At 39.1% G+C, this 27,737-nt stretch overlaps 1 protein-coding gene across 2 annotated transcripts in view; it reads left to right on the top strand.

Moving 5' to 3' along the window:
* NFATC3 (nuclear factor of activated T cells 3) overlaps nucleotides 1–11,614 on the top strand; it is a 140,048-nt gene extending 128,434 nt beyond the window's left edge. The window contains exons 10-11 of one of the 2 annotated variants that reach the window (XM_074968583.1): nucleotides 2,973–3,074; nucleotides 8,117–11,614. In XM_074968583.1, coding sequence (XP_074824684.1) covers nucleotides 2,973–3,074; nucleotides 8,117–8,238 — 224 coding nt within the window. In that variant the 3' untranslated portion in view covers nucleotides 8,239–11,614. The remainder of the gene's footprint in view (nucleotides 1–2,972; nucleotides 3,075–8,116) is intronic. The other variant, XM_074968584.1, reaches the window with a different exon arrangement.
* Nucleotides 11,615–27,737: the final 16,123 nt, after the last annotated feature.

Below are 27,737 nucleotides of genomic sequence, written 5' to 3'. Positions count from 1 at the left end.
TGTATGGACACTTATTCCAGATTAAAAGTGCCTTGTTCTGGATTATCTTAATCCAGTTTGAAAGTGTCCTGCTAGATTGAGGTGAAGCTATTTTTATATCCCTGCTTATTCCTGTGAGTGGTGATCTTTGGGGAGATCTATTTTTTTCCCCAATGGGCCTGAATTACCTCATACAACATTTGTGGTAAAGTGTGTTTACCATACATTTTTTTCAGCTAGTCTCTTTCAAGTGTTTGATTCCAAGATCTCCTACTCATCCAAAAAAAAAAAAAAAAAGCATAACAAAAAACATTCACTATCACCTGAACATAGGAACTATCTCGCACACATTAGAGGATCAGAAATTCCAACTATTTCATCATAAAAAAGAACAGAGAGGCAAGACCCATTTTGGACTTCAGATATCAAGCCAAAATTCTGGATATTAGACACTCTGAATTGTCCCCTGGATTGATGGCTGTTAGAACAAAGGTGCAGCCACAAAACTTATGTTTGTGTGTTTTATATATTGCTCAATCACATAAGAGGCTCCTCTAGAGTATGTTGGATACCTGGCAGTTTCCTCCTCTTTATCTTGGCCTCTAAATACTTTTTCTAAGGTGTGTTGGTAGTGGTAATGGTCACCCCTCAACAGGGTTTGTGTCATTCCATACCTGAATGATGGGCTCATCTGAGCAAAATCGCAGAGGCTGGCACAACATAGCAGGGATCTTGGTCCTGTCAAGTCCTTAGGATTAGTGTTTAATCAAAAGAAAGTTTCTTTACATTATTGCAGAAACCACCCACTTCTGCATTACAGCTGCACAAAATCAGGACTTATCAGAGGGAAGATGAGAAAAATTTGGACAACAGAGAATTATCAAAGCTAAATCCACCCCTTCTCTGGACGTGATATGCTGTTAGTGTCTGACTTCCATTCTACTCCAGGGAACTTCAACAGCTGCTTCCTTTGTCTTCAAGGAACAGGGAAATCTTGGACTTGTTAGGATCCCTAAAACAGAGAAGTGGCCTCACAGTAAGAGAGCAAAATTCTCTCAAAGTTTCACAGACAGTCCTCCTTCATATCTCCAGCAGACTTTCATAATGGACATTAATGTTTGGGGCACACTCTGTATCAGTGGCAAACCAAGCAGTGTACTCATGGAGAAGAGAGTATATATGAATATATGGAAACAGAGAGATGGCAAGTTGGCATTGACTTCTCTTCAGGATATGTTGAGAATGATGGTGTGAATATTGAGATTGTTAACATGGTAGTAATTTCTTAATTGCCAGGGGAACAGAGACGCACATTCTTCAGTAAACAGTGCTCCTTTGTTCTATGCATAGAAAGTTGTTTAGAGCTCTGCAGGTGATGCATCCACATGCACTGTAGGTAGGCAGATGGTATTAAGAGAGAAAATCTCGTTGATAAGGTGACCCAAACAGTGTACCTCTCTACTCAAAGGTTGGGATAGTGTTTGTATTCTTTAAAAAGTAGAATGGGTGTTTTTGTTTTGAAAAGATCAAATTGCTTTCAGCCTCTGCTTCAGGAGGCTTTTCATAAGGGTCTCTTACCCACCCCATTGAAAGCTTGAGCCTCGGCCCCAGCATGCTTCGCTGTAGGGGTGCTCCCTTTAGTCTCTTGATTCCTCAAGGCAATTTTCTGCCTTAGGTCCCAGATTAGCATCCCCCTCCCTCCCTGGATTCTTTGATTTTCAAAGGAAAGATCCACTTCCCTAGTGATCATGTTCTCCCACCAAGTGGGTGAGCGAACACTCTCCTCTCACTAACTAACTAGACCTGCTGTTTCAAAAGAACTAGTGGTCCTCTGTCCTTATCCTTTCCTCCTAAAAGTTGCATGCATATTTTATTTGAACAAGAATAATACCTGTCTGAGCTGCTTCTTCAAACTCAGAGTTAGTTACCCAGGGCAATTATAATTCATCTAAAGCAATCTTCCTAAGCAAGACTTCTGAAGATCATGATAGCAAAGCAGATGCATGCTAGTATTCAAGAATCTAAGCCAATAGCATAGTAGGCACTAGCACAGTATAAATACATAACTAAATAACCTGTCTGAACTGAATCAAACCACACACACACACCCTTTACAAATTTTACAGCTAGCTTAAAAAAACCCAACTTGGTACTATTTGTACATCTGCAAAACACTACCAAATGAACATGCTGGAGTTGGTTAATGCAATATTCTACCCTTAAAGAGCTCTCTTCTGAAAGGATAAACGGTACTGAGCATTTTCTCAATTTATCCCTGTGTCATCTCAGATATTAACATTTCTTGACAGTTCCTTAGGAACTGCTATTCATGCCATAGTTGTTTGTCTGTATTACTGGTACCAGGATCAGTGTCAGTTTCCTGGTACTTAAATTTTGCTCTCTGTGGCCTGGCTGGAGTACCACAGATGTGAGGATATGTTCAGGAAAAAGCAAGGAGATGTTTCTTCAGATAGTTTGATCAATACTGGGTAAAATAAATTATTTACTGTAATGGATGTAATCCTTCTTCGAAGTCAAAAGAATTCCTAATTTCTTTGTTTTATTCTGAGTTATTGGCTGCCTCTTGCCTGGACTTTTCAGGGAGAAGGAAATATTTAGTGGTTTGTGTTGGTGTAACTAGACCACAAAAAGCAAATTAGGAGGTTAAAACAAAAACTTGACTTTGGACATGATTATTTTAACTGAAAACTTTCACAAGGACAAGATGCAAAAAACTTAAGTTACATAGTGGAAATTTGGGGTGCTACCTGTTAGGTAATCAACCTTGTTTAATAAGATATTAATTTACAAAGTGATTTCACCTCAAAAAACGCTGTTATCTTGAATGAAACTGGGTACTTCATCTGACCTGGCAAGTCAGTACTATTACAAAAAAAAAAAAAAAAAAGTGAAATCCACTTCCTGATCGAGTGAACTGTGACTTCTTGGTTTAGGCCAGTCAGTAGTTATGTCTGTCTTCTTCTCTGACACAGACAATTTTATCTCTGACCTGGAATACCAGCCATCAGGTTCAGCAGAGAAATGGACTCAACATTCAGCATTCATGTCCAACTCCTGTGTGGAAAATCTAGAGGGTGAGTCTGTTTAAATGCTTCAATGTTTTATATTGGAGCACAAAAGTAAGGAAGGGAAAAATGTTGTGGTAGTTCTAATATCTACAGATGACAAATGATACTATAATAACTAAGTGTGACTGTAAATAGGGACGTGTATTTATTCTGTGATTCACGGATGTGGAATTTTGTGTAGAATTTGTCCTTTGCTGCAGAATATTATTCTGGAATTTAAGCTACAGTTTTTAAGAAATCAATTTCCGGTCTTTAAGTTTACAAAGAAAAGCTTGATAATGTGAACCAAATGTGAACTAGAGGTATCATACAATTAGGTAAAACAACTCGATTTAAAAAAGGGATTTGAAACTGCTGCAGAATCTAAGGAAACAGTCTAATTTGCTGCAGAGAGCACAAGGCTTGTTCTTTTTTGTTTGAGGGTTTTTTATTATTTGAGTAGAGCAAGCAGAGTGTGGCCAGAACACCCTCTGACTTTTCACTGATATATTAAGTCTCCAACTTTTTTTTTAAACATAAAAATTCTGATTAAGTAAATCTTAAATTAGGTCTAATTTAAGATTAGTAAGGTTGAATAAGGTAAATTGGAGATCCAGCTGAGGTATCAGGATAAATTGGCACTTCATAAATACCTGGCTAGTTGAATGTACTGTAACTGGGGGAAAATGTTCTGCAGTTGCCTTAGAAATCCATCAGTTTGCTCCTTTCATATCTATAAAATAAGAATTGTACACTATGATTGTTTGTTAAATGTTGGCAGTATTGTTAATACTGGAAATAGGCACATGGTAGTTGATCTCCCTTGTGCTTTCTTCTTCCCATTTTTCCTACATATGTGTATGCATAAAATTCTAATTAAAAACATTTTTTTAAATTCTCAAATTTGTTTTCTAAAGTAGCTTGTATTCTATCACTGGACATTCAGAAGTAAAAGGTTTGTTAATTCAGGATTACACAACACTCTACAAAATAAAACCGCTTCTGAGCTCCGTTTTAGTCCAGTTACAAACCTACGGAGTGGTACTCAATCAGTACATAATCCTAACCTTAACCATGACAATATTAAGGTTCTTCAATGAATATTTAAAGAGAGAAACTACACTAAGTTAAACATTTAAAGTTTTGTTTAGTTATACTAATGCCTTAGAAACCTGAAAGTGAAATAGGATTCTAAATTTAATTTTCATTTCTACAGTCCTCCATAGACCTACTACCACAAGTGTTAACAATATTAAAACTTGTCAGTAAAGCAAGCAGCTGGAATTCAGAATAACACAAAGGAAAAGCAGCATGCATTTGTGTTACGATTTTTTTTTTTTTAGAAAACACATTTGGATTCAAAGAGATGAGTAACAGGGCACACAATGCCTCTTGTCATTTTTAGCTTAGATTAGTGGAATATGTTCCAGTGCTTAATCTTAAAATGATTCAGAAGCTGGAATGGTTGCTGATTGTGCACTTGGCAAGTGAGGTGTACTATAGAGTACACAACACTCATGCTCTGGACCTGCACTGTTTATCAGAGAGATTTTATCTAGATTTTAAGGTGGTGGTGTGGACCTACAAAGCCCTAAATTGCCTGGTAATAGCCTCCTGAGACACTACCACAGTTGCAGTTAGTGGAGGCATTAAGGCTAATATTCCCTTGAAATAAGAGGAGTCACCAGTCAAGGCAATCCCAGTAATATTGCTGGGATTCAGGAATGCTTTCCATTTCATAATTAGAATAGCTTGGATGTGCCAACTTTCAGGGCATGGTGTAAAACCAATTTATTTCATCAGGCCTCTGAAGAGAGGTAAGGGGACTGAGATACAGGTTGCTGTATGAGGGTGTTAACGTTATGTGCAGCTTCTTAGTAGAAAGGATTAATTTATTATATTGTATTTTGGTTTTGTATTTTTAAAGCATTAGCAGCGAGCTCATGACAAAGATTCTTTTTAAAGGAAAAGATGAAGTATTGTCACAAAATTTATATACTGTATATAATCGACATACATAGTTAGTTGAGGAATACTTTTATTTTGTCAAAAACATGTCCATTCTGTATCCAGAGATGAATGTGCCTCAGCACCTATTCTGCTGTGCAGAATGTATTGTATTGTACTCCTTGAGTAGTTTCAGCAAATCCTTCTTTATTCTGCCATTATAAATAATCCAGCCATCACCACAAACATTCTAAATTTAAAATTTCTGAAATATTGTGATTGTTTTGGTGTGCTTAAACCCCAGTACCAGACTGTTCGTTACCACCTAGTTCTGATGGCGGTTCTCACTTAGCCACAATTTTTTTGATTAAAAAAAGGGTCGTCCACAAAGTCATTCCCAACGTATAATGTCATGTGCTTCTTGTGGGGGAGATTGTACAAGGTGACTGACACATGCGCCTGCAAATTTGGGGGGACAAAGGCTGGCTTCCTTCTGCAGTTACTATTAAGGTTTAATATGTGTGGTGCTGATGGTGGTAGAAATGTGAAGGCATGAAGCTGAGTGAAATCAGCAGATAGCCTCAAAGGAAGCTTTTGGAAACTACACAGTTATTTTGATTAAACAGCAAATTGCTAACTCATCTTGGATTAGTTTACTAGTTCAGAGCTTGCTAATATACCTGTCATCGTGACAATTCTCCCACTCCATCCATCTTGTAGAGATGAATTTACTCAGCAACTAATCTTTCAAAAACGAAACGTCAGCAATATGAATTAAGTCTACATAATTATTTACAAAGCAGGTAAAAAGGAATGTTGTGTGTGGTGCTCAGCAAAACCTTTACCATTCAAACTTCTTAATAGTGTAATGAGTTGGCGTATTAAAAAAATCCATGTACTACTATCCTTCTCTTGACTTCATGAAGCAAACTGACAATAGGAGTTTTTGATAAACTATTGATAAAAATCAACATTTGACCTTAGTGCTGCCTTCCTGAAAAGATGATTTTCTGAGCTGAAGCTAACTCTTGATTTCTCTGGAACAGATTTTTAAAGTTTGCATATTTTCCTACTGAGAATTTCACAGTTCTAGGTTTTCCATTTACTGAAAGAGCTTCGAGGAGTCAAAGAACTACTGCATGAAGAGGACCCCTTTCTCTTTTCCTTCCCCATCCAAAGTGTTCCTCGAAACCTACATTAGTCTTATTTATTTTCTATATATAAATTACCTGGTTTTTAAAAAAAATAGTAAATATAAATGATACATCGTGCCTTTATGCATTTCAATCCAAGATCAGGCTTGTATGCTATATTGTTTTTAAAGTCATAACAACATGGAGTAAGCAATTTCAAACAGAAGTGAATTGATATATCACTTTGCGGTTTTTTACTTTATAGCCTACTGAGTTGCTAAAAACCATGTTATTTGAGTATCAGAGGGTAGCCATGTTAGTCTGTATCCACAAAAACAACGAGAAGTCCAGTGGCACCTTAAAGACTAACAGATTTATTTGGTCATAAGCTTTCCTGGGTAAAAAAAACCCACTTCTTCAGATGCAAGCCTTGTCACTAAAAGCTGTGTGGTGTAGACAAGCCCTTAGAGTGCCAACTTCACAATGTTTTGGAGCCTTCATGGTTTATTTTAACGTTAGTATAGTTTTATTACGAGTACTCACTAAATTATTTGATTTTGTCTGTTTTCCAAAATAAGTGTAGTTTGTTTTGTGCTCAGATTTTGTATGCTTTTTCTGTTGTACCCCGGGGTTGGTGTAGCCTGGTCAGTTCCAGGATATTGGAGACAAGCTGGGTATGGTAATCTGTTGTTGGACCAATTTTTGTTCGTGAGAGACACAAGCTTTTGAGAGACACAGCACTCCCAGACCTTGTTTTTCTGTTGTGACACTTGGAATATTACAAATCCTATATTGTTTGTGTATTGGTCTGAATCTGTAAGACTTTATTGAAATTTGCCTATTTAAAAATAAATATTTCTACAATAGTTTCCAAACCCTGACCTCAGTTATATCATGTAGATTCCCGGGGGTCAAAATAACACACACGAAGTTTTCTGGCGTTGAGTTTTATGCTTATATTTCAGTGCTGCTTCTCTCTGTAAACTAATGTCATACTTTGGGAGTATACCCTGCTGTTCTTACTAAAGTAAAATTCAAAGTGAAGAAAAGTGAGGGAAGAGAAACTTGTCTAGAGCTCACTATTTTAGAAATGCCATAATTTCAGATTAAAGTTTTCATAAATGAGTTGAGAATATTAGTGTCTTAGAGGTAAACTATCATATTCCCTCTCAAACTTTCAATGTAACAGTCAGTTATATTGGTGCCTATACCATCTTGACATTGTAGCCAGTAAAAAGTATTGTTTAATTGCTTTTAATAATTATTTCTATCATAATGTCTTTCTAACAACAGCTTGGAAACTAGTCTTCCAGTTGAATTTAAGGCTCTGTCTGCTAGGCTTGTATTTTATATCAGCCCCCAATCCTTCCATAATATAGAGACAAATATTTGGGGGAAGGGGATTTTTGCTATTAGATGATTAGTTGTAGTAGCTCTCAGACTTAAATGAGAAGAGGAACTAAAATAGATTTACATGCTTGAGAGGATAGTGCATTGACTCAAGTCCAAATTCTGAGGAAGTTCTGTAAGTAGAAGTTAGCTTAAGACCCCCAAACTATAGTTAATGTAGTTTGAGTTAATTGCTGTCCCTGGTCCGGTGAGGCCTGCAAGAGGAACAACTGCATGGGAAAACCTGAACTGTACCTGCCTACACTGTGCCTCAGTTCTTTTTAGTCCCTTATTTCTTTAAACCCACACAGACTCAGTTTTTTAAAAGTCATTGTCTTAGGGGTGTTTCAAAGCTGTCTGTGGTATGAATGTAGTGATACAAATATGCTTTAATTTTCATTTGTTAATATTACTGATATTTATTTTGTTTCACCTTCTGCTACTTACTGACTGCATCTCAGTTTATAGGGTTGATACTTTTTCCAGAAGTGCAATACTCATTAGTATACCCTTCTGAAAATCTAACACCCAGCCATCAGATAGGTATATTTACAGTAGCTGTAAGTTACAATTGTATAACTTTTTATACTTTTTTTTTAGTGAATGAGATCATAGGAAGAGATATGTCACAGATCTCAGTGTCACATGGAGCAACAGTGGCTGGCCAATCTCCACATACATGCCCTGGATCTCTGGAGACAAGAATATCGGATGGAGTCTAAAAGCAGCTAAGCTTGCACCTAAATGACCATGAAATCTTTCAAGTTTTCTCTGAATATTTCTTCTTCATCCCCTTCTCTTACCCGCACTGTGCTTCCAACTCTTGTGGCCTTTTATAAACTGGAACAATGGATCCTTGCATAGCCCTTTTAGTGGGTTACATTTGATGCAGAGACCGAGCATTCTAATTCTAGTTTCTCGAGTGCTGTAAAAAAGACTGAGTAAGTGGACACAAAGAAGCAAGACAAGATATTTTAACTGTTTAAAAATTGAGCTTTGCTGTTTTACATAGAATACTTTTATATTGTAAGTGCTTAAAATGTGTGGAGATGTTAGTTTTGCTCTTATAATATTCACAGTACTGAATGTGGAGAAAAATTTAATACACATCTTCAGTGTGCTGCTCTTTCCCTTAGAAGAAGTAGTAGAATTGTAATTGACAGTTATGTACACCTTGGTCATTCTGAACAGCCTTTAAGCTTATTGTTTAAAAGATAACTTTTTATAATGAAATCTTCCAGAGGCAAAAAAACCAACCAACCTGTCATCTTAAGCCAATGCCTTGGAAGCCACTGTATAAAAATACTTTAGTGTTTTCTTTCTTTGATTCATAGGAAGCCAAGCCAAATGTAGATCTGCACTTCTTTTTAAACTGAAAATGTTATTTGATAGGCTGCAAAGAGACCATTCCATCATGGAAGTGTTGGGATAGAAATGACATTCCAAAATTTAACTTTTATAACTATATGGATAATTTTCCTGTACTTTGTTAACACAGGCTCCTTACTGAAATAGCTTTTTCATAGAAACGATACATTTGTAGTCAAATTGAAAAACTAGGATTTTGATGTAAAGAACCTTAATTTCAAAGCCATGTTAGATAAGGGGGGATTTTGATATTTGCAGAGGATTTAATAAGTGTTTTATCCCTATGAAATACTGTTTTGAAATACACCAGTCTTCAGTGGCTCTGATATTTTCCATGCAGTAAATCATTTGCTTACATCCCTATTCTATATGTTCATCTGCCTAAATCATGCCACTTTGACATGGCAGTTTCTTAAATTTGAACTATGAACATTTATCTGCTAAAAAGAAACTTACTATGCGTGAGGGCGTTAAAGGAAATACATTTGAGTAATTTGCCCGTAGTTAAAAGGTAAATTTATAAAGCAAAGTATTTCAGAGGAAAATAGTGTATGAGAAAATGACTGGTATTAATCCCTTACAGTTTGTATGAAATGATACATTTTCCTCACCTACCCACTTCATCAGATAGTAATATTTACACTACATAGCTTTTAAAACCTCAGGCCTCTGATTAAAAACCTAGGAAAGGATCTGAAACTGCCTATTTAGGCGACATTAAGTATTTCCCAAGACGTTGTAGTTTACAGGCCTATCTGATGTGGAACATACAGGGTATACAAAAAAAGAGAGATTCATACATAGCAAAGTAAGATCAGAAGTACACTTTCATACTTGAAATTGGTTTTAGTTCAGATTTCTGTTGTTCTGTTGAAATAACCATTATTCATTCTGGTTCCAATGAAAAGCAAATATATTCAACTTTGATTATAAGGGGATGATTACATTGAATTCAGATATTTGAGGGTATTTTCATTGCAATCAATACATGTACAGGACATGCTCTTGTTTTGGAGAAATGAAGCTGTTTTGTCTATATATGTTAAGTTACAGTAACACAAAGAAAGTCTTAAATGGACTCCATTATTGAGGTCATTAGGAATAAAAACCCACTAGAGTAAATATAGGTTTTGTGGTGGCACATGTATTGGCAGAGCAGCAGGGGGAAGTTTTACATAGAACCTCTTGCATATGAAATACCAGTGTGCTATACATGTCTAGATGTAATGTTCTAGCAATACTGTTAACGATATAGAATATATCTTTGTATTTGTTGGATCATGGAGCTTTAGAAAAGACATACATTTGAAAAGTTGGTGGAAATGGAACTTCCTTCTAAGGAAACATGCATTTTTTAAAATGCTGTCTAGGACTACCATGGTGGTAAATCTTAAATTTTTTTTTCGAATAAGTTAAGGCCACTATACAGGTCAATTCATTTCTGACAAACTATGTATTCTGGGAAGCTAAGCATCCTTTCAGTTAATGTACTGTACATTAGTGTAAGTGTCTCTCAAAATAGTTGTTTTGGCAGTTCTGTCATTTGAAAAGAATTGTAACTGTCCCTCAGGTGCTTCTTTAGTTACTATCCCTACTCATTAACTTTAAACGTGCTAAAACACTGAAGTGTTCAGAAATACAGCAAGTTACATTTTTAGAACACTGTTTAAATCACTGTAAGCTGTGTAACTGTCTTTAGGTTGTGTGCTGGTGCAAGGTGTGTTCCAATTTTCATTTAATGTACCGGGTCTGTTGAATTAATCAATATTTGTGGGAGGACTCTAATTTTGAGCTTTTCATACTTGTGTGGGTTTTGTGCTCCTAACGACTGGTACAGCATCTTCTCCTTGCAGGTCCTTTGAGTGAGTAGCTGGAATTCATACTGTACCTAAAATATGCGAGCCCATACAATCCAGAGTTGCTATGCACTAAATCTTCTGATGCCTTTAAATACCTTGATGCCTGTAGACCTAGAGATGCTTTCCTATTTAAAAAAAATATAGCTTTTGGATACTAAAGCAGTTTTTGTATTTGCCTTGTAAAAGCTTCAGTACAAGGGTCTTAATTTTATTTTGGCTTGTGTGATACTGTAAAGACTGTTAAAAGCACACAATCTCCATTGGACTATGCAAATTTAATTTTACAACAATACCTTGTGACTTGATAATTTGTTGGCATCCACTTTCTTGCCCTTCCTCAGTCCCTGCTTTCCATACTGATGTTTAGATTTTAAACATGAAGGAAAGCCTTAATAGTAGTCTGTCTTCTATGGAGGATCAATGTTAAGAATAAAGATTGAGAAGTATTTGGCACATTAGATGTGGGCCTTGGAAAAGTAACTTAAGTTTCTGAATTTAACCACAAACCTGGCAATCTATTAAATCTTATATCAGTGGAACTGCCATCCTTTGTAAACCAAAGAGAAAAATGACAATTTTGTTCTGATGCAAACAAAGCTTTGAAACTCTATTTTTGATACACATAATGGATGTCATTCCTTGAGGTTTGGAAATTGTTCAAATTGAAGTTTTATATTTAAAAATATGGGACAATAAACATTGACTAAAGATTAAGTTCTAGATGTTTACAGAGCCTTGTATTGTAATTTCATGTACATTTTGTATTTTAAACATTTTGTAAGTTATGATTGCAGTGCTATTTGAGAAATACAAAGGGAAGAACTTGTATTTTAGGCTCATAAATCATAGTGTTGAAATAAATAAGAAAATACATAATGTGTCACTGTTTATTGAAATATCACCTATGTAAGAGTTGAGTAAAATTGTTTTTAATCCACTAGTCTTGTACTGCTATTTGGGGTACCAAATGGCTGCATATTTTGGTACAAACTAGCCCTGGACTGAAATGGCCAATACTCTTGCAGTTCAGAGTGAATTAGCCTTGGTAAAGCATAATGGGAGAGTACACAAACTGCTGGTTAATGCCACTAATAATTCAGGTGCTTGAGTATCAAGCTCACCCAGTTAAAGATGTTTCCATTTAGAATGAAATTATGGAAGTCACTATTGTACCTTTTTTTTCTCCATGGTAAACCGTAATCTTTCATTCATAAAATTATAGCCTTATTTGCTGTCATTAGAGGCAAGATGTTTTCTTCAGTATTTTATCAAAAGGTGGTGAATATTCAATTTCATGCATCAGTTCTAGCTTTTGTGCCCACTCTCTCCCCCCAACTCCTGATTCCACAGCCACAAAAAAAATGGCTTGGTTGCATGTAAGGATATTAGAATAGGACTACGAATGCCAGAGGAACATACATCCAGCGTATTAAAGTGTGTTGAATTGTTTGTTCACAATCGACTGTTGTGCAGGGTGAGAGGGGAAATACACAACATGGTTTATCAGCACTGAATCTGCTCTATGCTTGCAAACTTCTGTCCTCGCACAGGTTTCATTCTTCTGATTTTGATTTCATCCGGAAATCTGATTACGCCTGAATTTATACCAAAGAGAAACCAGATGTTGCTATGCCAGATGCCAAGAGGTGATTGACAAAGGGTGGGTGGGACAATAGTAGAGCATCTAAAAACCTGAAGAGCCCAGGACTAGGTTAAAATTAGCCATCACTGTGTAAACACTTACAGTTGCTTCAACACAAGGAGAGAAGCAGTTCTAAAGGTGACAGTTTGAGAACCACCATTAAAATATTCCTAGACCTTGTGGAAGTCTGTATCTAAATGACACACTGGACTAGCACTTGTTTCGTTATACTGCTGAGGTGCTTATGTTACTGTGGTGACAAATGCAGTATAAAAACAAAGTAGTGACCATGTCAAGAGCTTGTAAGCAGGCCTGCCCTGCCCTCCCCCCTCCCCCCCACCCCACCCACCCTGAAGCAAATACTCACCAGCAACCACACAACAACCCAGGAACCTATCATAGATATTTAGGTCAGAAGGGACCATTATGATCATCTAGTCTGACCTCCTGCACAACGCAGGCCACAGAATTTCACCCACCACTCCTGCAAAAAACCTCACACCTATATCTGTGCTATTGAAGTCCTCAAATCATAGTTTAAAGACTTCAAGGAGCAGAGAATCCTCCAGCAAGTGATCCGTGCCCCATGCTACAGAGGAAGGTGAAAAACCTCCAGGGCCTCTTCTAATCTGCCCTGGAGGAAAATTCCTTCCTGACCCCAAATATGGTGATCAGCTAAACCCTGAGCATATGGGCAAGATTCATCAGCTAGATACTACAGAAAATTCTTTCCTGGGTAACTTGGATCCCACACCATCTAATATCCTATCACAGGCCATTGGGCCTATTTACCATGAATATTTAATTACCAAAACCATGTTATCCCATCATACCATCTCCTCCATAAACTTATCGAGTTTAATCTTAAAGCCAGATAGATCTTTTGTCCCCACTGCTTCCCTTGGAAGGCTATTCCAAAACTTTACTCCTCTGATGGTTAGAAACCTTCGTCTAATTTTGAGTCTAAATTTCCTGGTGGCCAGTTTATATCCATTTGTTCTTGTGTCCACATTGGTACTGAGCTTAAATAATTCCTCTCCCTCTCCGGTATTTATCCCTCTGATAGATTTATAGAGAGCAATCAGATTTCCCCTCAACCTTCTTTTAGTTAGGCTAAACAAGCCAAGCTCTTTGAGTCTCCTTTCATAAGACAAGTTTTCCATTCCTCGGATCATCCTAGTAGCCCTTCTCTGTACCTGTTCCAGTTTGAATTCATCCTTCTTAAACATGGGAGACCAGAACTGCACACAGTATTCCAGGTGAGGTCTCACCAGTGCCTTGTATAACAGTACTAAAACCTCCTTATCCCTACTGGAAATACCTCACCTGATGCATCCCAAGACCGCATTAGCTTTTTTCACAGCCATATCACATTGGCGGCTCATAGTCATCCTATGATCAACCAATACTCCAAGGTCCTTTTCCTCCTCTGTTACTTCTAATTGATGCGTCCCTAGCTTATAACTAAAATTCTTGTTGTTAATCCCTAAATGCATGACCTTACACTTCTCACTATTAAATTTCATCCTATTACTACTATTCCAGTTTACAAGGTCATCCAGATCCTCCTGTAGGATATCCCTGTCCTTCTCTAAATTGGCAATACCTCCCAGCTTTGTATCATCCGCAAACTTTTAGCGCACACCCACTTTTTGTGCTGAGGTCAGTAATAAAAAGATTAAATAAGATTGGTCCAAAAACCGATCCTTGAGGAACTCCACTGGTAACCTCCCTCCAGCCTGACAGTTCATCTTTCAGTAGGACCTGTTGTAGTCTCCCCTTTAACCAATTCCTTATCCACCTTTCAATTTTCCTATTGATCCCCATCTTATCCAATTTAACTAATAATTCCCCATATGTCATGGTATCAAACGCCTTACTGAAATCTAGGTAAATTAGATCCACTGTGTTTCCTTTGTCTACAAAATCTGTTACTTTCTCAAAGAAGGAGATCAGGTTGGTTTGACACAATCTACCTTTTGTAAAACCATGTTGTATTTTGTCCCATTTACCATTGACTTCAATGTCCTTATCTACCTTCTTCAAAATTTTTTCCAAGACCTTGCATACTACAGATGTCAAACTAACAGGCCTGTAGTTACCTGGACCACTTTTTTTCCCTTTCTTAAAAATAGGAACTGTGTTAGCAATTCTCCAATCATACAGTACAACCCCTGAGTTTACAGATTCATTAAAAATTCTTGCTAATGGGCTTGCAATTTCATGTGCCAATTCCTTTAATATTTTTGGATGAAGATTATCTGGGCCCCCCGATTTAGTCCCATTAAACTGTTTGAGTTTTGCTTCTACTTCAAATATGGTAATGTCTACCTCCATATCCTCATTCCCATTTGTCATGCTACCATTATCCCTAAGATCCTCTTTAGTCTTATTAAAGACTGAGGCAGAGTATTTGTTTAGATATTGGGCCATGCCAAGATTATCCTTGACCTCCACTCCATCCTCAGTGTTTAGTGGTCCCACTTCTTTCTTTCTTTTCTTCTTTATATGGCTATAGAACCTTTTACTATTGGTTTTAATTCCCTTTGCAAGGTCCAACTCTACTTGACTTTTAGCCTGTCTCACTTTATCCCTACATGTTCTGACCTCAATAAGGTAGCTTTCCTTGCTGATCCCTCCCATCTTCCACTCCCTGTATGCTTTCTGCTTTTTATTAATCACCTCTTTGAGATGCTTGCTCATCCAGCTTGGTCTACCACTCTTGCCTATGAATTTTTTCCCCTTTCTTGGGATGCAGGCTTCCGATAGCTTCTGCAGCTTTGATTTAAAATAATCCCAGGCTGCCTCTACCTTTAGATCCATAAAATTCTTCAGTCCAATCCACTTCCCTAACTAATTTCCTTAATTTTGAAAGTCAGCCCTTTTGAAATCAAAAACCCTAGTTGCAGATTTATTTTTGTTAATCCTTCCGTTCAGTTTGAACTGAATTAGTTCATGATCACTTGAGCAAAGTTTATCCCCTAAAACCATTTCTTCTATGAGGTCCTCACTACTCACCAAAACCAAATATAAAATGGCATCCCCTCTAGTCGGTTCAGCAACTACTTGATGAAGGAATCCATCAGCTATCGCATCTAGGAAAATGAGCCCTATTATTATTACTAGCACTCGTCCTCCAGTTTATATCTGGGAAGTTAAAGTCTCCCATGATCACACACAGTTTCCATTAGTATTTAATTTATTAAAAAGGGCTCTATCCATATCCAAATTAGATCCCGGCGGTCTATAGCACACCCCAAGCACCATCCCAGGGGAGGCTCTAATAGTTTTCTTCCCCAATGTAATTTTTGCCCAGATGGACTCAGTCATATCCATTTCATCGCTTATTTCTTTACATTCTACCTCATCATTTGATATACAATGCTACTCCATCACCTTTACCTTTATTTCGGTCTTTCCTAAACAGCACATACCCTTCAATACCTGTAGTCCAGTCATGACTACTATTCCACCATGTTTCTGTTATCCCTATAATATCTGGTTTCACTTCCTGCACCAGTAGCTCTAGTTCCTCCATTTTGTTACCTAGGCTCCTCGCATTGGTGTACAAACATCTTAATTTTTGCTGTTTGGCCTCACTCACATTCTGTACCCTATTAGGCACGGTCCTCCTACAGCCAGTAGAATCCTTGCAACAAAGCCCGTTGCTAACTGTGTCCACATATCTATTCAGGGGACATAATCATAGGACTTAATCACATCAGCCACACTGGCAGAAGCTTGTTCACCTGCACATCTACCAATGTGATATGTGCCAACAATGCCCCTGTACATTGGCCAAACCGGACAGTCTCTATGTAAAAGGACAGACAGACACAAATCAGACGTCAAGAATTATAACATTCAAAAACCAGTTGGAGAACACTTCACTCTCTCTGGTCACTCGATTACAGACCTAAAAGCTGCAATACTACAACAAAAAAAACTTCAAACACAGACTTCAGTGAGAAACTGCTGAATTATAATTAATTTGCAAACCCGGACACCATTAAATTAGGCTTGACTAAAGACTGGGAGTGGATGGGTCATTACACAAAGTAAAACTATTTCCCCATGCTTATTTTTCCCCCTACTGTTACTCACACCTTCTTGTCAACTGTTGGAAATGGGCCATCTTGATCATCACTACAAAAAGGTTTTTTTCTCCTGCTGTTGATAACCCACCTTGACTGATACCTCTCATTATAGTGTGTATGGCAACACCCATTTTTTCCATGTTCTCTCTCTGTGTATGTATATATTACTGTATTTTCCACTGCACTCTGATGAAGTGGGTTTTAGCCCACGAAAGCTTATGCTCAAATAAAATGTTAGGCTCTAAGGTGCCACAAGTACTCCTCATTCTTTTTAATAAGAGCTAAACAGTATTTCTACAAGGTGTCCCAACCTGCACCTTAATACTTTCAGAAATTTAGAATACTATTTTTATGGAATTCAAGTTAGTGGATGAAATCTATTTTGCTTGCAAAAAGTGAGTAATCAACCAATATGTGACTACGGAAGCTTGGGAGTGCATAGTCCATCTGCACTGCTTGCATTGTAGATTCAGGTTTCTGGAGCTCTGTTACTACAGATCCAATCACTGCTACCCCTGTTGCAGTCCTTGGAACTTGTGCTTATGCAGTGATTCCTTTTCCCAGTGCACAGAGGAGAGCTTAAATAAAATGCAGTAATTTTGAGCATCAATCCAAGAACTAGTCAGCTTATGCTACATGGATTTCTTGGAAGGTGAAGGACAAGTCGGAACCTCAGTAAGGTTGCTGATTTTGAAAAGATTGATCTCTTCCAAGCAATTTAATGAGCTACAGAAAGATTAATTGGTTATGAACTCAGTGTTTTCTAGCTACCTAGGAGTACGTGTAATTATATTAACCCCCTATCTCACAGTTGAACAAATTCCAAATTTAGGCTAGATCTATAGTCTTTGGTTGGCAATATTGCACCTGTCTGGGTGAGGCAGGCAAGGATCTCACTCACAGAGAGCACTGATCAATTTAGGATTAGTCACCTATTCAGAGTGGGGACTGTTCATCTTTACTGATAGTCCTTATTTATAGACTAGAAAGGCTGGCCACTGTGCCAGTGATTCAATGCTAAGTAATTATACGTAAGATTTACTAAATATAGTGCTTGATGTTTGAACACTATTCTACATTTTTCCACTATAATTAGGTATGTAATTAGTGTACAGTAACATTAGTAATCTAGATCAATGCTTTGTAGCTACTTAGAGAAAAGAAGCTGAGACCGATGAGAGACAAGGTGGGTGAGGTAATATCTTTTATTGGATCAAGCTTTTAAACTTGCACACAGTTCTTCTTCAGGTGACCAAAAGAAGAGCTCTGTGGAAACCTCTCTCACCAACAGAAATTGGTCCCATAAACAATATTAGCTCACCTCACCTTGTCTCTAATAGCCTGGGACACCACAGCTGCAACACCACTGTATACAGCTAAGATCTAAGACAGCTGAAGACTGGTTCATTAGGGGGTTAGAGAATATGTACTCCAGTCAGGGGAAGACTAAATGATGAAAATTGTAACTAACCCTGAGGACTCAAGCTGACACCCATGCAATTTTCACATCTGTTCCATATCCTGTGGGGTAGCTGGACCCAAATTTTATTCCAGGCATATAGCAAAATAGCAATGCTGTGAAAGGAGCATTTTGTCCTTCCAGATAACTACACAGAAGTGGCAACCCTGCTGAGGAAAGTCCGTGGTTTGGGTTCTTTCTGTGACCCAGGATCTGGAGCAATGGTAGCAAAAGAGAGGCCCTTCCATACCAGGACAACAGCAATGGCACACTTATGATGCAGCACTCTCCCAAGAGCACCAGGCTTGGGCTCCTCAGCTGAGGGAGAAAACAGCATGCCTGTGGGGCATGAATTGGACACTTCCTTCTCTTCCTTCCTCCGGCTCAAAAAAATGTCACTCCTCGCTTGTGCGGAGGACCCTTCCCACTGCCCTGGGCATCACTGACTCTGCTTTCATCATTTTTAATGTGGATAGTCATTCTTCTCACCTTACTGGCTACTCACCCCCTCCCTCACAATCCCTCCCTTGCCAGCCTCTCTCCCCCTGCCTTCTGCTTCAAAGCCCATTTCTCCCTTATGGGGCGAGAGGAAGACAGGGGAGATGCAGGATACTTTGTAAGGCACATGCTTCTTCTCCAGGCCTTACCCTGATTACTTTGTGTGTTGTAGCTCGTTGCTTGAGCTCTCGTCTTTATATTTAGCTTTTCAGGGAACGGACCACTTTGGAAAGCTCTTAGTACAAGGATATTAAAATGTTAACTATGTGATGAAGTGCTGGATTACATGAATGAACATTCAGGCTCTCTAGCAGAGTGTAGCAGAAAGCACAGATGAGAATAATTTGTTATGGTTAAACTGAAAAGTACTTGAGACTCCAACAGGTACCTGATTGTGACTTCACTGATTGAGTTTAGCATCGAACCCTGCTGTCTGATTCATAACCCAGGTTTCCACCCTTTGTCAGTGATCTGACACCACAACCCTTTTTAACTTTGTATTGTATGCATTTTCATCTCTTAAGAAGAGATGGGAAACATTTACACGCTCCTAGTAGGCTCCTATACGAAGCCATTACAAAGGTGTGATGGTTAAGAAATGGCAATTTCTAAAACATTTCAGTTTCATACACAGATTCATGGTAATATTAGTCATAAACAAATGTGACCTTATATTGAAGGTGTAGTGAGAAAAATGGGACAGATCTTAGGAAATAGCATCTCTGTATGTGAGTGTACACAGGAAACTAAAGGCTTCATATCCACCTTTCAGTTAGCCGATTTTTATAATTTTGCTTTTTTACTTTTCATTTCCTATTTTAGGCATTAAGTGCAAGACCACCACAGGGAGACTATGGAACTAGCCATTCTAGGATTTGGTTAATTTCTGACCATGATTACTTAACTCATTTCTGTTGCAAAGAATGATGTAACAAAAATACTGTAACATTACCTAATCCTACCAAACGGCAATAGAGCTAAACTTTACACAGTAGAGTTGCAGTTAAGATTTCCTCCTGCTGTTTCAGCAGATTCTGACTGTGTAGGAGAGCTTGCGATGCTTACCTGTTTACATTTACTATCTTGAGCTACTGTTTGGAAAAATTGTCACAGTAGCGACATCTGCTGGGAAGGTCTGGGACAACAAGATATTTGTAGTCAATGCTCCCTAGTATTGATAGAAAAAAGTCTTATTCCTGTTCCTGAGTAAATCACTCTCTCAATGAAGGTGTCAAACACTTGAAAAGGTATATGTTCCTTGCCTGTAATATGCAAAGATGAGGCAGTGTACCACATGCATTCATTTCCATCATTCTGCTTCTACCAGAGACATGTATATAGCTTTACTTATCAGAGAGAAAGTATACTTAATAATTCACCTTAGAATGCTCAGAAGATTTGCAGCTCTGCATTAACATAACTAAAATCAAATGTCATGTTTCAGGGCTTCATCTGGTCACCCGAAAACATCAGGACGCATCCCTACTCCACCCATCCACAGATGCACAACAAACTGGCTAAACGGGAGCAGGGGCTGGGGGGGAAGACTTCCTCTGAAGCACGAGATAGTGGCCAGAGCTGGAGATAAGACATGAAAAAGGTGGCCAGTTCTGAGGTGAGAGAGAATCCTCTGTAGATACCTGGCTGGAGTGTCTTACTCACGTGCTCAGGGTCTGACTGAGCACCAGATCTGGGAGTCAGGAAGGAATTTCACCAATTTCAGATTGTTAGGGAGGGAAAGTGGAGGGAAGATTGCCTTCCTCTGTAGGGTGTCATTTGCCTGCTGGGATCATCTCACTTACTCAGTTCTCTGCCATTGCAGGCACTTTGGTCTCTCCTGTTTGCTGCCTATGACACAGTTTAGTTTCCTGAGGACTGAAATGTTTTGGTCAATCAGGGTGAAATCTAATGCTGGGATATACAAGAGGTCAGACTACATGAGCTGATGATTTCTTCGGGCCTTAAACTCTATGAAACATCTCATCTGACTTCTAAAAATCAGGATTATAAAAAGGAGGGAAGATGAACAAATCTAGTTGCGTACCAAGCATTTTGGTCCTTTGGTTCACTATTTGGTTCTGGGCCGTGTCCCTTCTCTTCCCTTTCTAGCATTTAACCTGAACGTGTCTTCTTAAAGACAGCATAACAAGTGTAGAGAAAAAAAACCTAAGAAATAATTTAAAAGCTAGGCACTTCTAAAGATGCCCTGACAAGTCACAGAAGCAATACTTTGGGCCTCAGTCTCCTCACACCAGTCTTGGTCTGGTGTAACTGCACTGGCTTCAGTGGAGTTACGCCTGATCTACACTCCACAAGATACGAGAGCAGAATTGGGACTTTCCAACATGGAAAGATTTGGTTACAGTGCCCCAGTGCTCAGAGCATCACTGCGTGTTCTCACAGCCATGAAACTCTTGAAAAGCTGGATAGTAAAGTGGTGGGTGGGGGAAATAACGATCCTAAAAGCTGGGGTAAATGCAAGGTAACAGCATGATCTGGCGCAAAACCCCTAACAAAAGGAGCTGACTAAATGCCTTTCCAGCTTCTTTGAAAACTTACTTTTACAAGAAATTAGAAAGCACATTCACAAATACCCTTCCCCAGCAACAGTAGATCCTAGCAGACCCTCAAAAATAGCAATCCCTGCACAGCTTTAGAGGGCTGAGGTGTTTCCAGGCCTGGAGGATTAGTTTGAAAACACAAAAAGTAAATAAATCCTGGCATTAAGGCTTCTACAGTAAGGAGCAGCTTTTAGGGCCAATTTCCCTTAAAGAGCAGTTATTTAAATTCTCATTTATTGCTAAGCAAATAAACTTAATTCTAACCAAAAAATTATGTATCATCTGAACAGGAATGCCAGGCAGGTGGTGTAGGCACTTAGTAAATTAACCATGGCCCTGGTATCAGTGAAGAACCTCGATTTGATAATGAAAAACCAATTAAGGGATGTAAAGTGGGTCAGGGGGAGGCTGGAAGTGAACAGAAAAGGTGTGGACTAAAGCCGTAGTTCAGATGGAGGGGAGGAAAAGAGGAATAGAAGAGAAAAGGATGCCTTGGGATAGATATGTACTGAAGACTGGTTCCCAGCAGATCAGGGATGGAAGATTGTAATGCTTTAAAAACCAAGTCTTGCATGGCTGTGGGGACTTTTGTTCTGAGAAGACTCCTGCCCCTCACACGAAAGGTGAATTCCAGCAAGCAATACTCTCATTGCAGTAGGTTCCTATCACTTACCTAATCACCACTTTTATACACACCCTAGCTGCTTTGTTAACCAGACTTCAGTTTTGTGTCTACTTGTGCTAATACATTTTTATCCTCCCCCTCTCACTCCTACTCCTTCCTACCGACTTTGCTTTTAATCACATGAGAAGGAAACCACTCTGTGCTTTGCCACTTGTTGATCAAATATTACAGAAAGGGACCTAGTTTTCAAAGGAAAGCAGTGAAATATGTGCAACTCAAAAGGGGGGTGGGAGGAAGCAGCAGCACTAACAATGCCAAAGAGTCTGCTGTGGGATGAATATGATGAGATGCTAGAAGCTGGACTATCCAGGACCTCACCTGGAAAGAGTAGTGGGAAGAGGTGAGAAATATTTCTAGAGTTCAAGATCCTAGGTCAGTCGGGTGAGAGATGATTAACTTGGAAGGGCCTTTCTTGTAACAGGCTCTGAATAACTCAAAAAGGCAAGGAATGGGAATTTCCAGAAGGCTGCTGCGAAAGACACTGTACCTAATGAATGTAAAAACTAATGAAGCACATTACATTTAAAAACCAACCAACTTTCCCTCTGCACCCCACCCCTCCCCCAAATACCTAACTACAAAGCCTAGCAGCTCTCAACTACCAGTGGACACATTCATCTTTTTATGTCACTGAGCTAAATTCCGTAGCACACTGCCCATGAGACCAACAGATGTACAGGACACCAAGAGTAAAGTTGGTTGAGTGCTGAATTTACCAGTTTGCAGAACTTAATCCAATCTAGATCATTATTTATGGCATTTCTATGGTATGAAATGTCATGACTGCATTCCTGAGTGTAATATAACGTGCCACATTGGACATGATCAACTCCAGCTTGAACTAACCTGGAAAATTTAGGATCAGGGTAGCTTGGAATATCGAGGCATTCTCCCACTAATATGAAGATTGCTCCTAGTGTTGTAAATTGCCTGTAAATCTTCCATGAATTGATCAGTGAACGTGTCCATTAATCTTCCTTCACAATATGCCTAAAGAAAACGTGAATCAGGGTTGGTATCCTTGCTGAATGGTGAGGCATTCATACGGGCCACGATGGCTAAGCTGTGGCACAAGTGCTATGGAGATGCTCTCTAAATGAATCAACTGCTTTTAAAAGCTTTTCTCATTTTATATTTTTCGATAGAAACTGCTGCCGCTATTGTGTCAGAGCAGGCTTATTTTCATGATAGCAAGGTCTTCTGCTTTTTGCATAAACTTGCTACAGAGCACTGGTTTTCTACTCTTTTACTAAGTGAGTTAGAATGCATAGATAGTTTGGTGTAATGAGAGGCATGTAATAGCTAGAGATGGGTGAACAATTTATTCAATGAATTTGAGCCCCTCTTTCAGACTTCTTAAGAACTGTGCATGTTGAGCTTTACAAATATGTTCTTTAATTGACTGAATGCACCAAGTGCTTAGGCAAATATATTTAATGTCTGCGTGGCTGGAGACAGGCCAGTCCTTGCCTACAGACAGCCCCCCAACCTGAAGCAAATACTCACCAGCAACCACATACCACACAACAGAACCACTAACCCAGGAACCTATCCTTGCAACAAAGCCCGTTGCCAACTGTGCCCACATATCTATTCAGGGGACACCATCACAGGGCCTAATAACATCAGCCACACTATCAGAAGCTCGTTCACCTGCACATCCACCAATGTGATATATGCCATCATGTGCCAGCAATGCCCCTCTGCCATGTACATTGGTCAAACTGGACAGTCTCTACGTAAAAGAATAAATGGACACAAATCAGACGTCAAGAATTATAACATTCATAAACCAGTCGGAGAACACTGCAATCTCTCTGGTCACGCGATTACAGACATGAAAGTTGCGATATTACAACAAAAAAAACTTCAAATCCAGACTCCAGCAAGAAACTGTTGAATTGGAATTCATTTGCAAATTGGATACAATTAACTTAGGTTACCTTGCATAATGACTTAGCCACTCCCAGTCTCTATTCAAGCCTATTTCCCCTTGTTTTTTCCTACCCCTCCCCCTCCTCAGACATTCTTGTTAAACCCTGGATTTGTGCTGGAAATGGCCCACCTTGATTATCATACACATTGTAAGGAGAGTGATCACTTTAGATAAGCTATTACCAACAGGAGAGTGGGGTGGGGGGAGGTATTTTTTCATGCTTTGTGTGTATAAAAAGATCTTCTACACTTTCCACAGTATGCATCCGATGAAGTGAGCTATAGCTCACGAAAGCTTATGCTCAAATAAATTGGTTAGTCTCTAAGGTGCCACAAGTACTCCTTTTCTTTTTGCGAATACAGACTAACACGGCTGTTACTCTGAAATCAGCTATTGTAACTGTTGCTTAGAACAGCTGCAATTCATAGTGGTGTGTGATTGGCTAAGTTCATAAGGTATTGTTTCTGCTCCCTGTTTAGATGATTGTCACACATTATTTAGCCTTCTGGTGTAAAAATTTGTGGCTCCCTGCTCTGACTCTCTGTTCCCATGAGCAAAAGTTTGTTCATGAAATGTTAATGGGAAGTGAATAAAAGCAGTTAGGGGGAGGAGGAGGGGTGACTGTTGGCAAATATTGTCTTGGAGTACTAGCCTGGCTGTAGTCATAGCAGCTGAATAAGGAGTGTAAGTCAGTCATTGGACCAGTATGACAAGTAAGGCAATGTTGAAAATTAATTAAGTGCTACTGTGAAATTTTTTTTTTTTTTTAAGTGTGGAAAAAGCAGTTATGCCATCATCATCTGAGGTCACCTGAGAGGACTGGCAGAAAACAGAAAAGTTGCATGAATAATCAGAGAAAAGGCACATGACCAATAAGAGGAACAGGGAATCCAGCGCTGACACGGTACTGGTTTGAACATGAGGATGTGTATAGAGGTATACATTTATGACTGTCAGCAGTGTGTCACCAAGAATTTGAAATGGTGACTAGCTGAACATAAACCCCTTGATTACCAGTCCAGCTCCTGAAATGACAAGGATACAGATGACTCAAAAGTCAGCCAGCAAAATTTGGTTATAGGACAGACTAAATAGTCATCTACTTCAGTACTGCAATACTACAGAAGTGTAACCTCTATTCTTAGCTTATAGTGGAGAGCAGAAAAAGCTATTATAAACCCCGATGCCAACATTACTTGTTAGAAAGCACATGGGGTGAATTATTTTTGGATAAATAACTGAGCTAAAGCCGACACTGGGCATTAAATATTTTCTCTCTTTTGCCCCTCTGTGCCATTTTTCTCCCCATATTTTACTTTATAATATTGAAACTGAAATCTATTGCCTCACCAAATCCCCTTCCTCTAGCACCACTACTGTGCATCAGTTACATACACAGGCGTGTGTTACATGTTCTATATTTTTCGAATAGTACAAGGATTAACATTAGTACCAGTTGGTTAAACTTGGGTTTAACTTTTGACTTAACTTTTGAGTGAAAGGATGCAGTCTAACTGCTGTAGTAGTACAATATTGAGTGACATCCCCCATAGTTAGTTGGTAACTAAATCCTTCATAAACAAAGTATCAAGACTGAAATTAAAATGGCCATTACATTCTCCTTCCACTCAACCAATTAAAATCTGGTTACTAGAACCTGACTGTACTTATTTCCCACCCATCTTGGGCCGGTTTACCTACAACCAGAAGTCCAAAAAACAAATAATCTTGTCCAGAGTAATTAATAGAGAAGAGCCTGAGCAGCCAAATTCAGACCTAGATTTTATACACCCTGAAGTCTTTGGAGCTGGAGTTTGGTTTGCTCCCTTATGGAGGTAGAGGCAAGTGGCTACAAGTGGATCCAGATTTATCCCCTTTCCCAACATTCAGAAGTATTTGCATCCAGGGTTTGGTTCTGGCCTGTCTGTAATTATTCTTGTGACTAATGCAGCAGTTACTTTGCTCCAGTTCAATAGCATCAGTAGTATTCATTTTGGAACCTGAGTACAACATGCTTTGCCATTGGGGTCAGTCACCTCCAGTCTCCTCTACATTGCCAAGGTTCATCTGTCCCTCTGACCACCACCCCATGCTGCTTGACCCTGAGCAGATCAGCTGGGTGCAGTGCTGTGGAAGTAAGGGTAAAGGAGCTAGGGCACAAGTTGTGTTATCATCCATCCTCCTTATTGAGGGTAAGGGTCCAGGCAGGGACACACGAATCCTGGAGATGAATTCATGGCTGAGCAGACGGTGTGTATAGGAAGGCTTGGGCTTCCCATGCATGTGGACAAGTTGGAGGGTGTGCAGAGGAGAGCAACAAAAGTGATCAAAGGTTTGGAAAACCTGACCTGTGGGGAAAAGATTAAAAACAGGGCATGTTTAGTCTTGAGAAAAGAAGACAGAGGGAAGACCTTTTAAGTCTCCAAATATGTTAAGGACTGTTATGATCAATTGTTCTCCATGTCCAATGAAGGTAGGACAAGCTGTAAGGGGCTTAATTTGCAGCAGGGGAGATTTAAGTTAGATATTAGGAAAAACTTTAAAATTGTATAGGTAGTTTAAGCTCTGGAATAGACTTACAAGTAAGATTGTGGAATCCCCATCGTTGGAGGTTTTTAGGAACATGATTTAGTTTTACTGTGGTCCTGCCTCAGCGCAGGGGTCTAGACTTAGATGACATCTCGGGGTTCCTTCCAGCCCTACGTTTCTATGATACTGCTGCAGAAACCACCCAGGCTTGCAGAAGGCATATTGCTTGGAGGAGGAAAGAGGGTTGTGCTATTGCAGAATAGCTCAGTTAACCATGTCTCCCACTCACTTTCTGATTGGGTGGCTTTAGAAATAGGTCAGTGTTATTCCCAAACTCAAACGGTTTTCTCTTGATATTATTCCTGGTGCTGTAAGGGTTCTGGTGGGATCATTACCCAGACACCACGCACTCATGTTTTTGTTAGTATACAAAGTTTTTCGAGGGTATATAAAGAATTTGTAAAGGGTGAAAGAACAATTTACATGAAATGGAAAGCATGAAGGAACTATCAACCTTGGTGTTCACTCAGAACTAAGCGGAGGTCAGCGGCACGGGACAAGACGGCAAAAACTTCAATACCACCCATCTTTTCAAGAAATTACGATGAGAGTGCACTTTGCCTGATGCTTGAAAACTGAGCTGGTGCCCAAACACAAACATTCAGAGATGAAACAGACATGGCTGCATCTCCTTCCACCTTGAAATCAGTGGTGGTGATATATTAAAAAAAATAAAATAATAAGACACCTCTCTTCACACACTGTACCGCATACCAGTTTTAGCTTTAATATTCCCAGCTAGTCCTTAGCTATCCCAGCTAAGAGGAGGGAGATTTAGGACACTCAAGATAGATGATTGGTCTTGTTTGTGTATTTGAAATTACTATAGTCCCATTGACATCTGCCTGTTGTTTCATAGCAAAATTCTGCCTGGAAAAAAAAAAAAATGCCTTTGCCTAGAGGAGAGTTTGCCTAGAGGAGAGTTTACCTAGATGATACGTGTCACACACAACCTTCCAATGGTTTCTTTGTTTTAAAATGTGGGCAGCAGGATTCCGAAGTGAAATATCTTGCATGCAAGAAAGCACCATGGGAAGCCATTTGGCCTGTCTGCAATACCTGCTCCTGCACTGTTACACCTGGCATCTTGTCAATTTCGAGTGAGTGGTGCTAATATTAATTAGCTGTTCTAGCAAAGCTGAATCAGGACACACATGGTCGATGCATGACTCACACTCACCTTCCCATGTTGAGGAAAACATCATGAATATGCAGCAGGGGGCGCCATTTTACCTTAGCTACTCATTAGGAAGGCACAACTATCAAAGTACCACCCAGCAGCCTATTAAACAGGAAAGGAGTAATATATTCTAGAGCAGGGGAGGAGGCCAGGAAAAGCGAGGCTAGGGCTGAAATTCAGTGACCTGTGTTAAGCAGGAGGTCCAATTAAATCACTGCCGTCCCTTCTGGCCTTGAAAATGAATGACTAAAACAAGCAGCCAGTTTGGCACAGCCGGCTAATAGATCAGTTTGTACACCCCTTTGTGTTCAGTTTTTGCACAATAGTTTTGGCTCCTATCCCCACTA

Source organism: Natator depressus, chromosome 12 (assembly GCF_965152275.1).
Source record: "Natator depressus isolate rNatDep1 chromosome 12, rNatDep2.hap1, whole genome shotgun sequence".
Taxonomy (NCBI): Eukaryota; Metazoa; Chordata; order Testudines; family Cheloniidae; genus Natator; species Natator depressus.
Note: the sequence above shows the minus strand (reverse complement) of the source record. Positions and strands in the feature narration are given on the sequence as shown.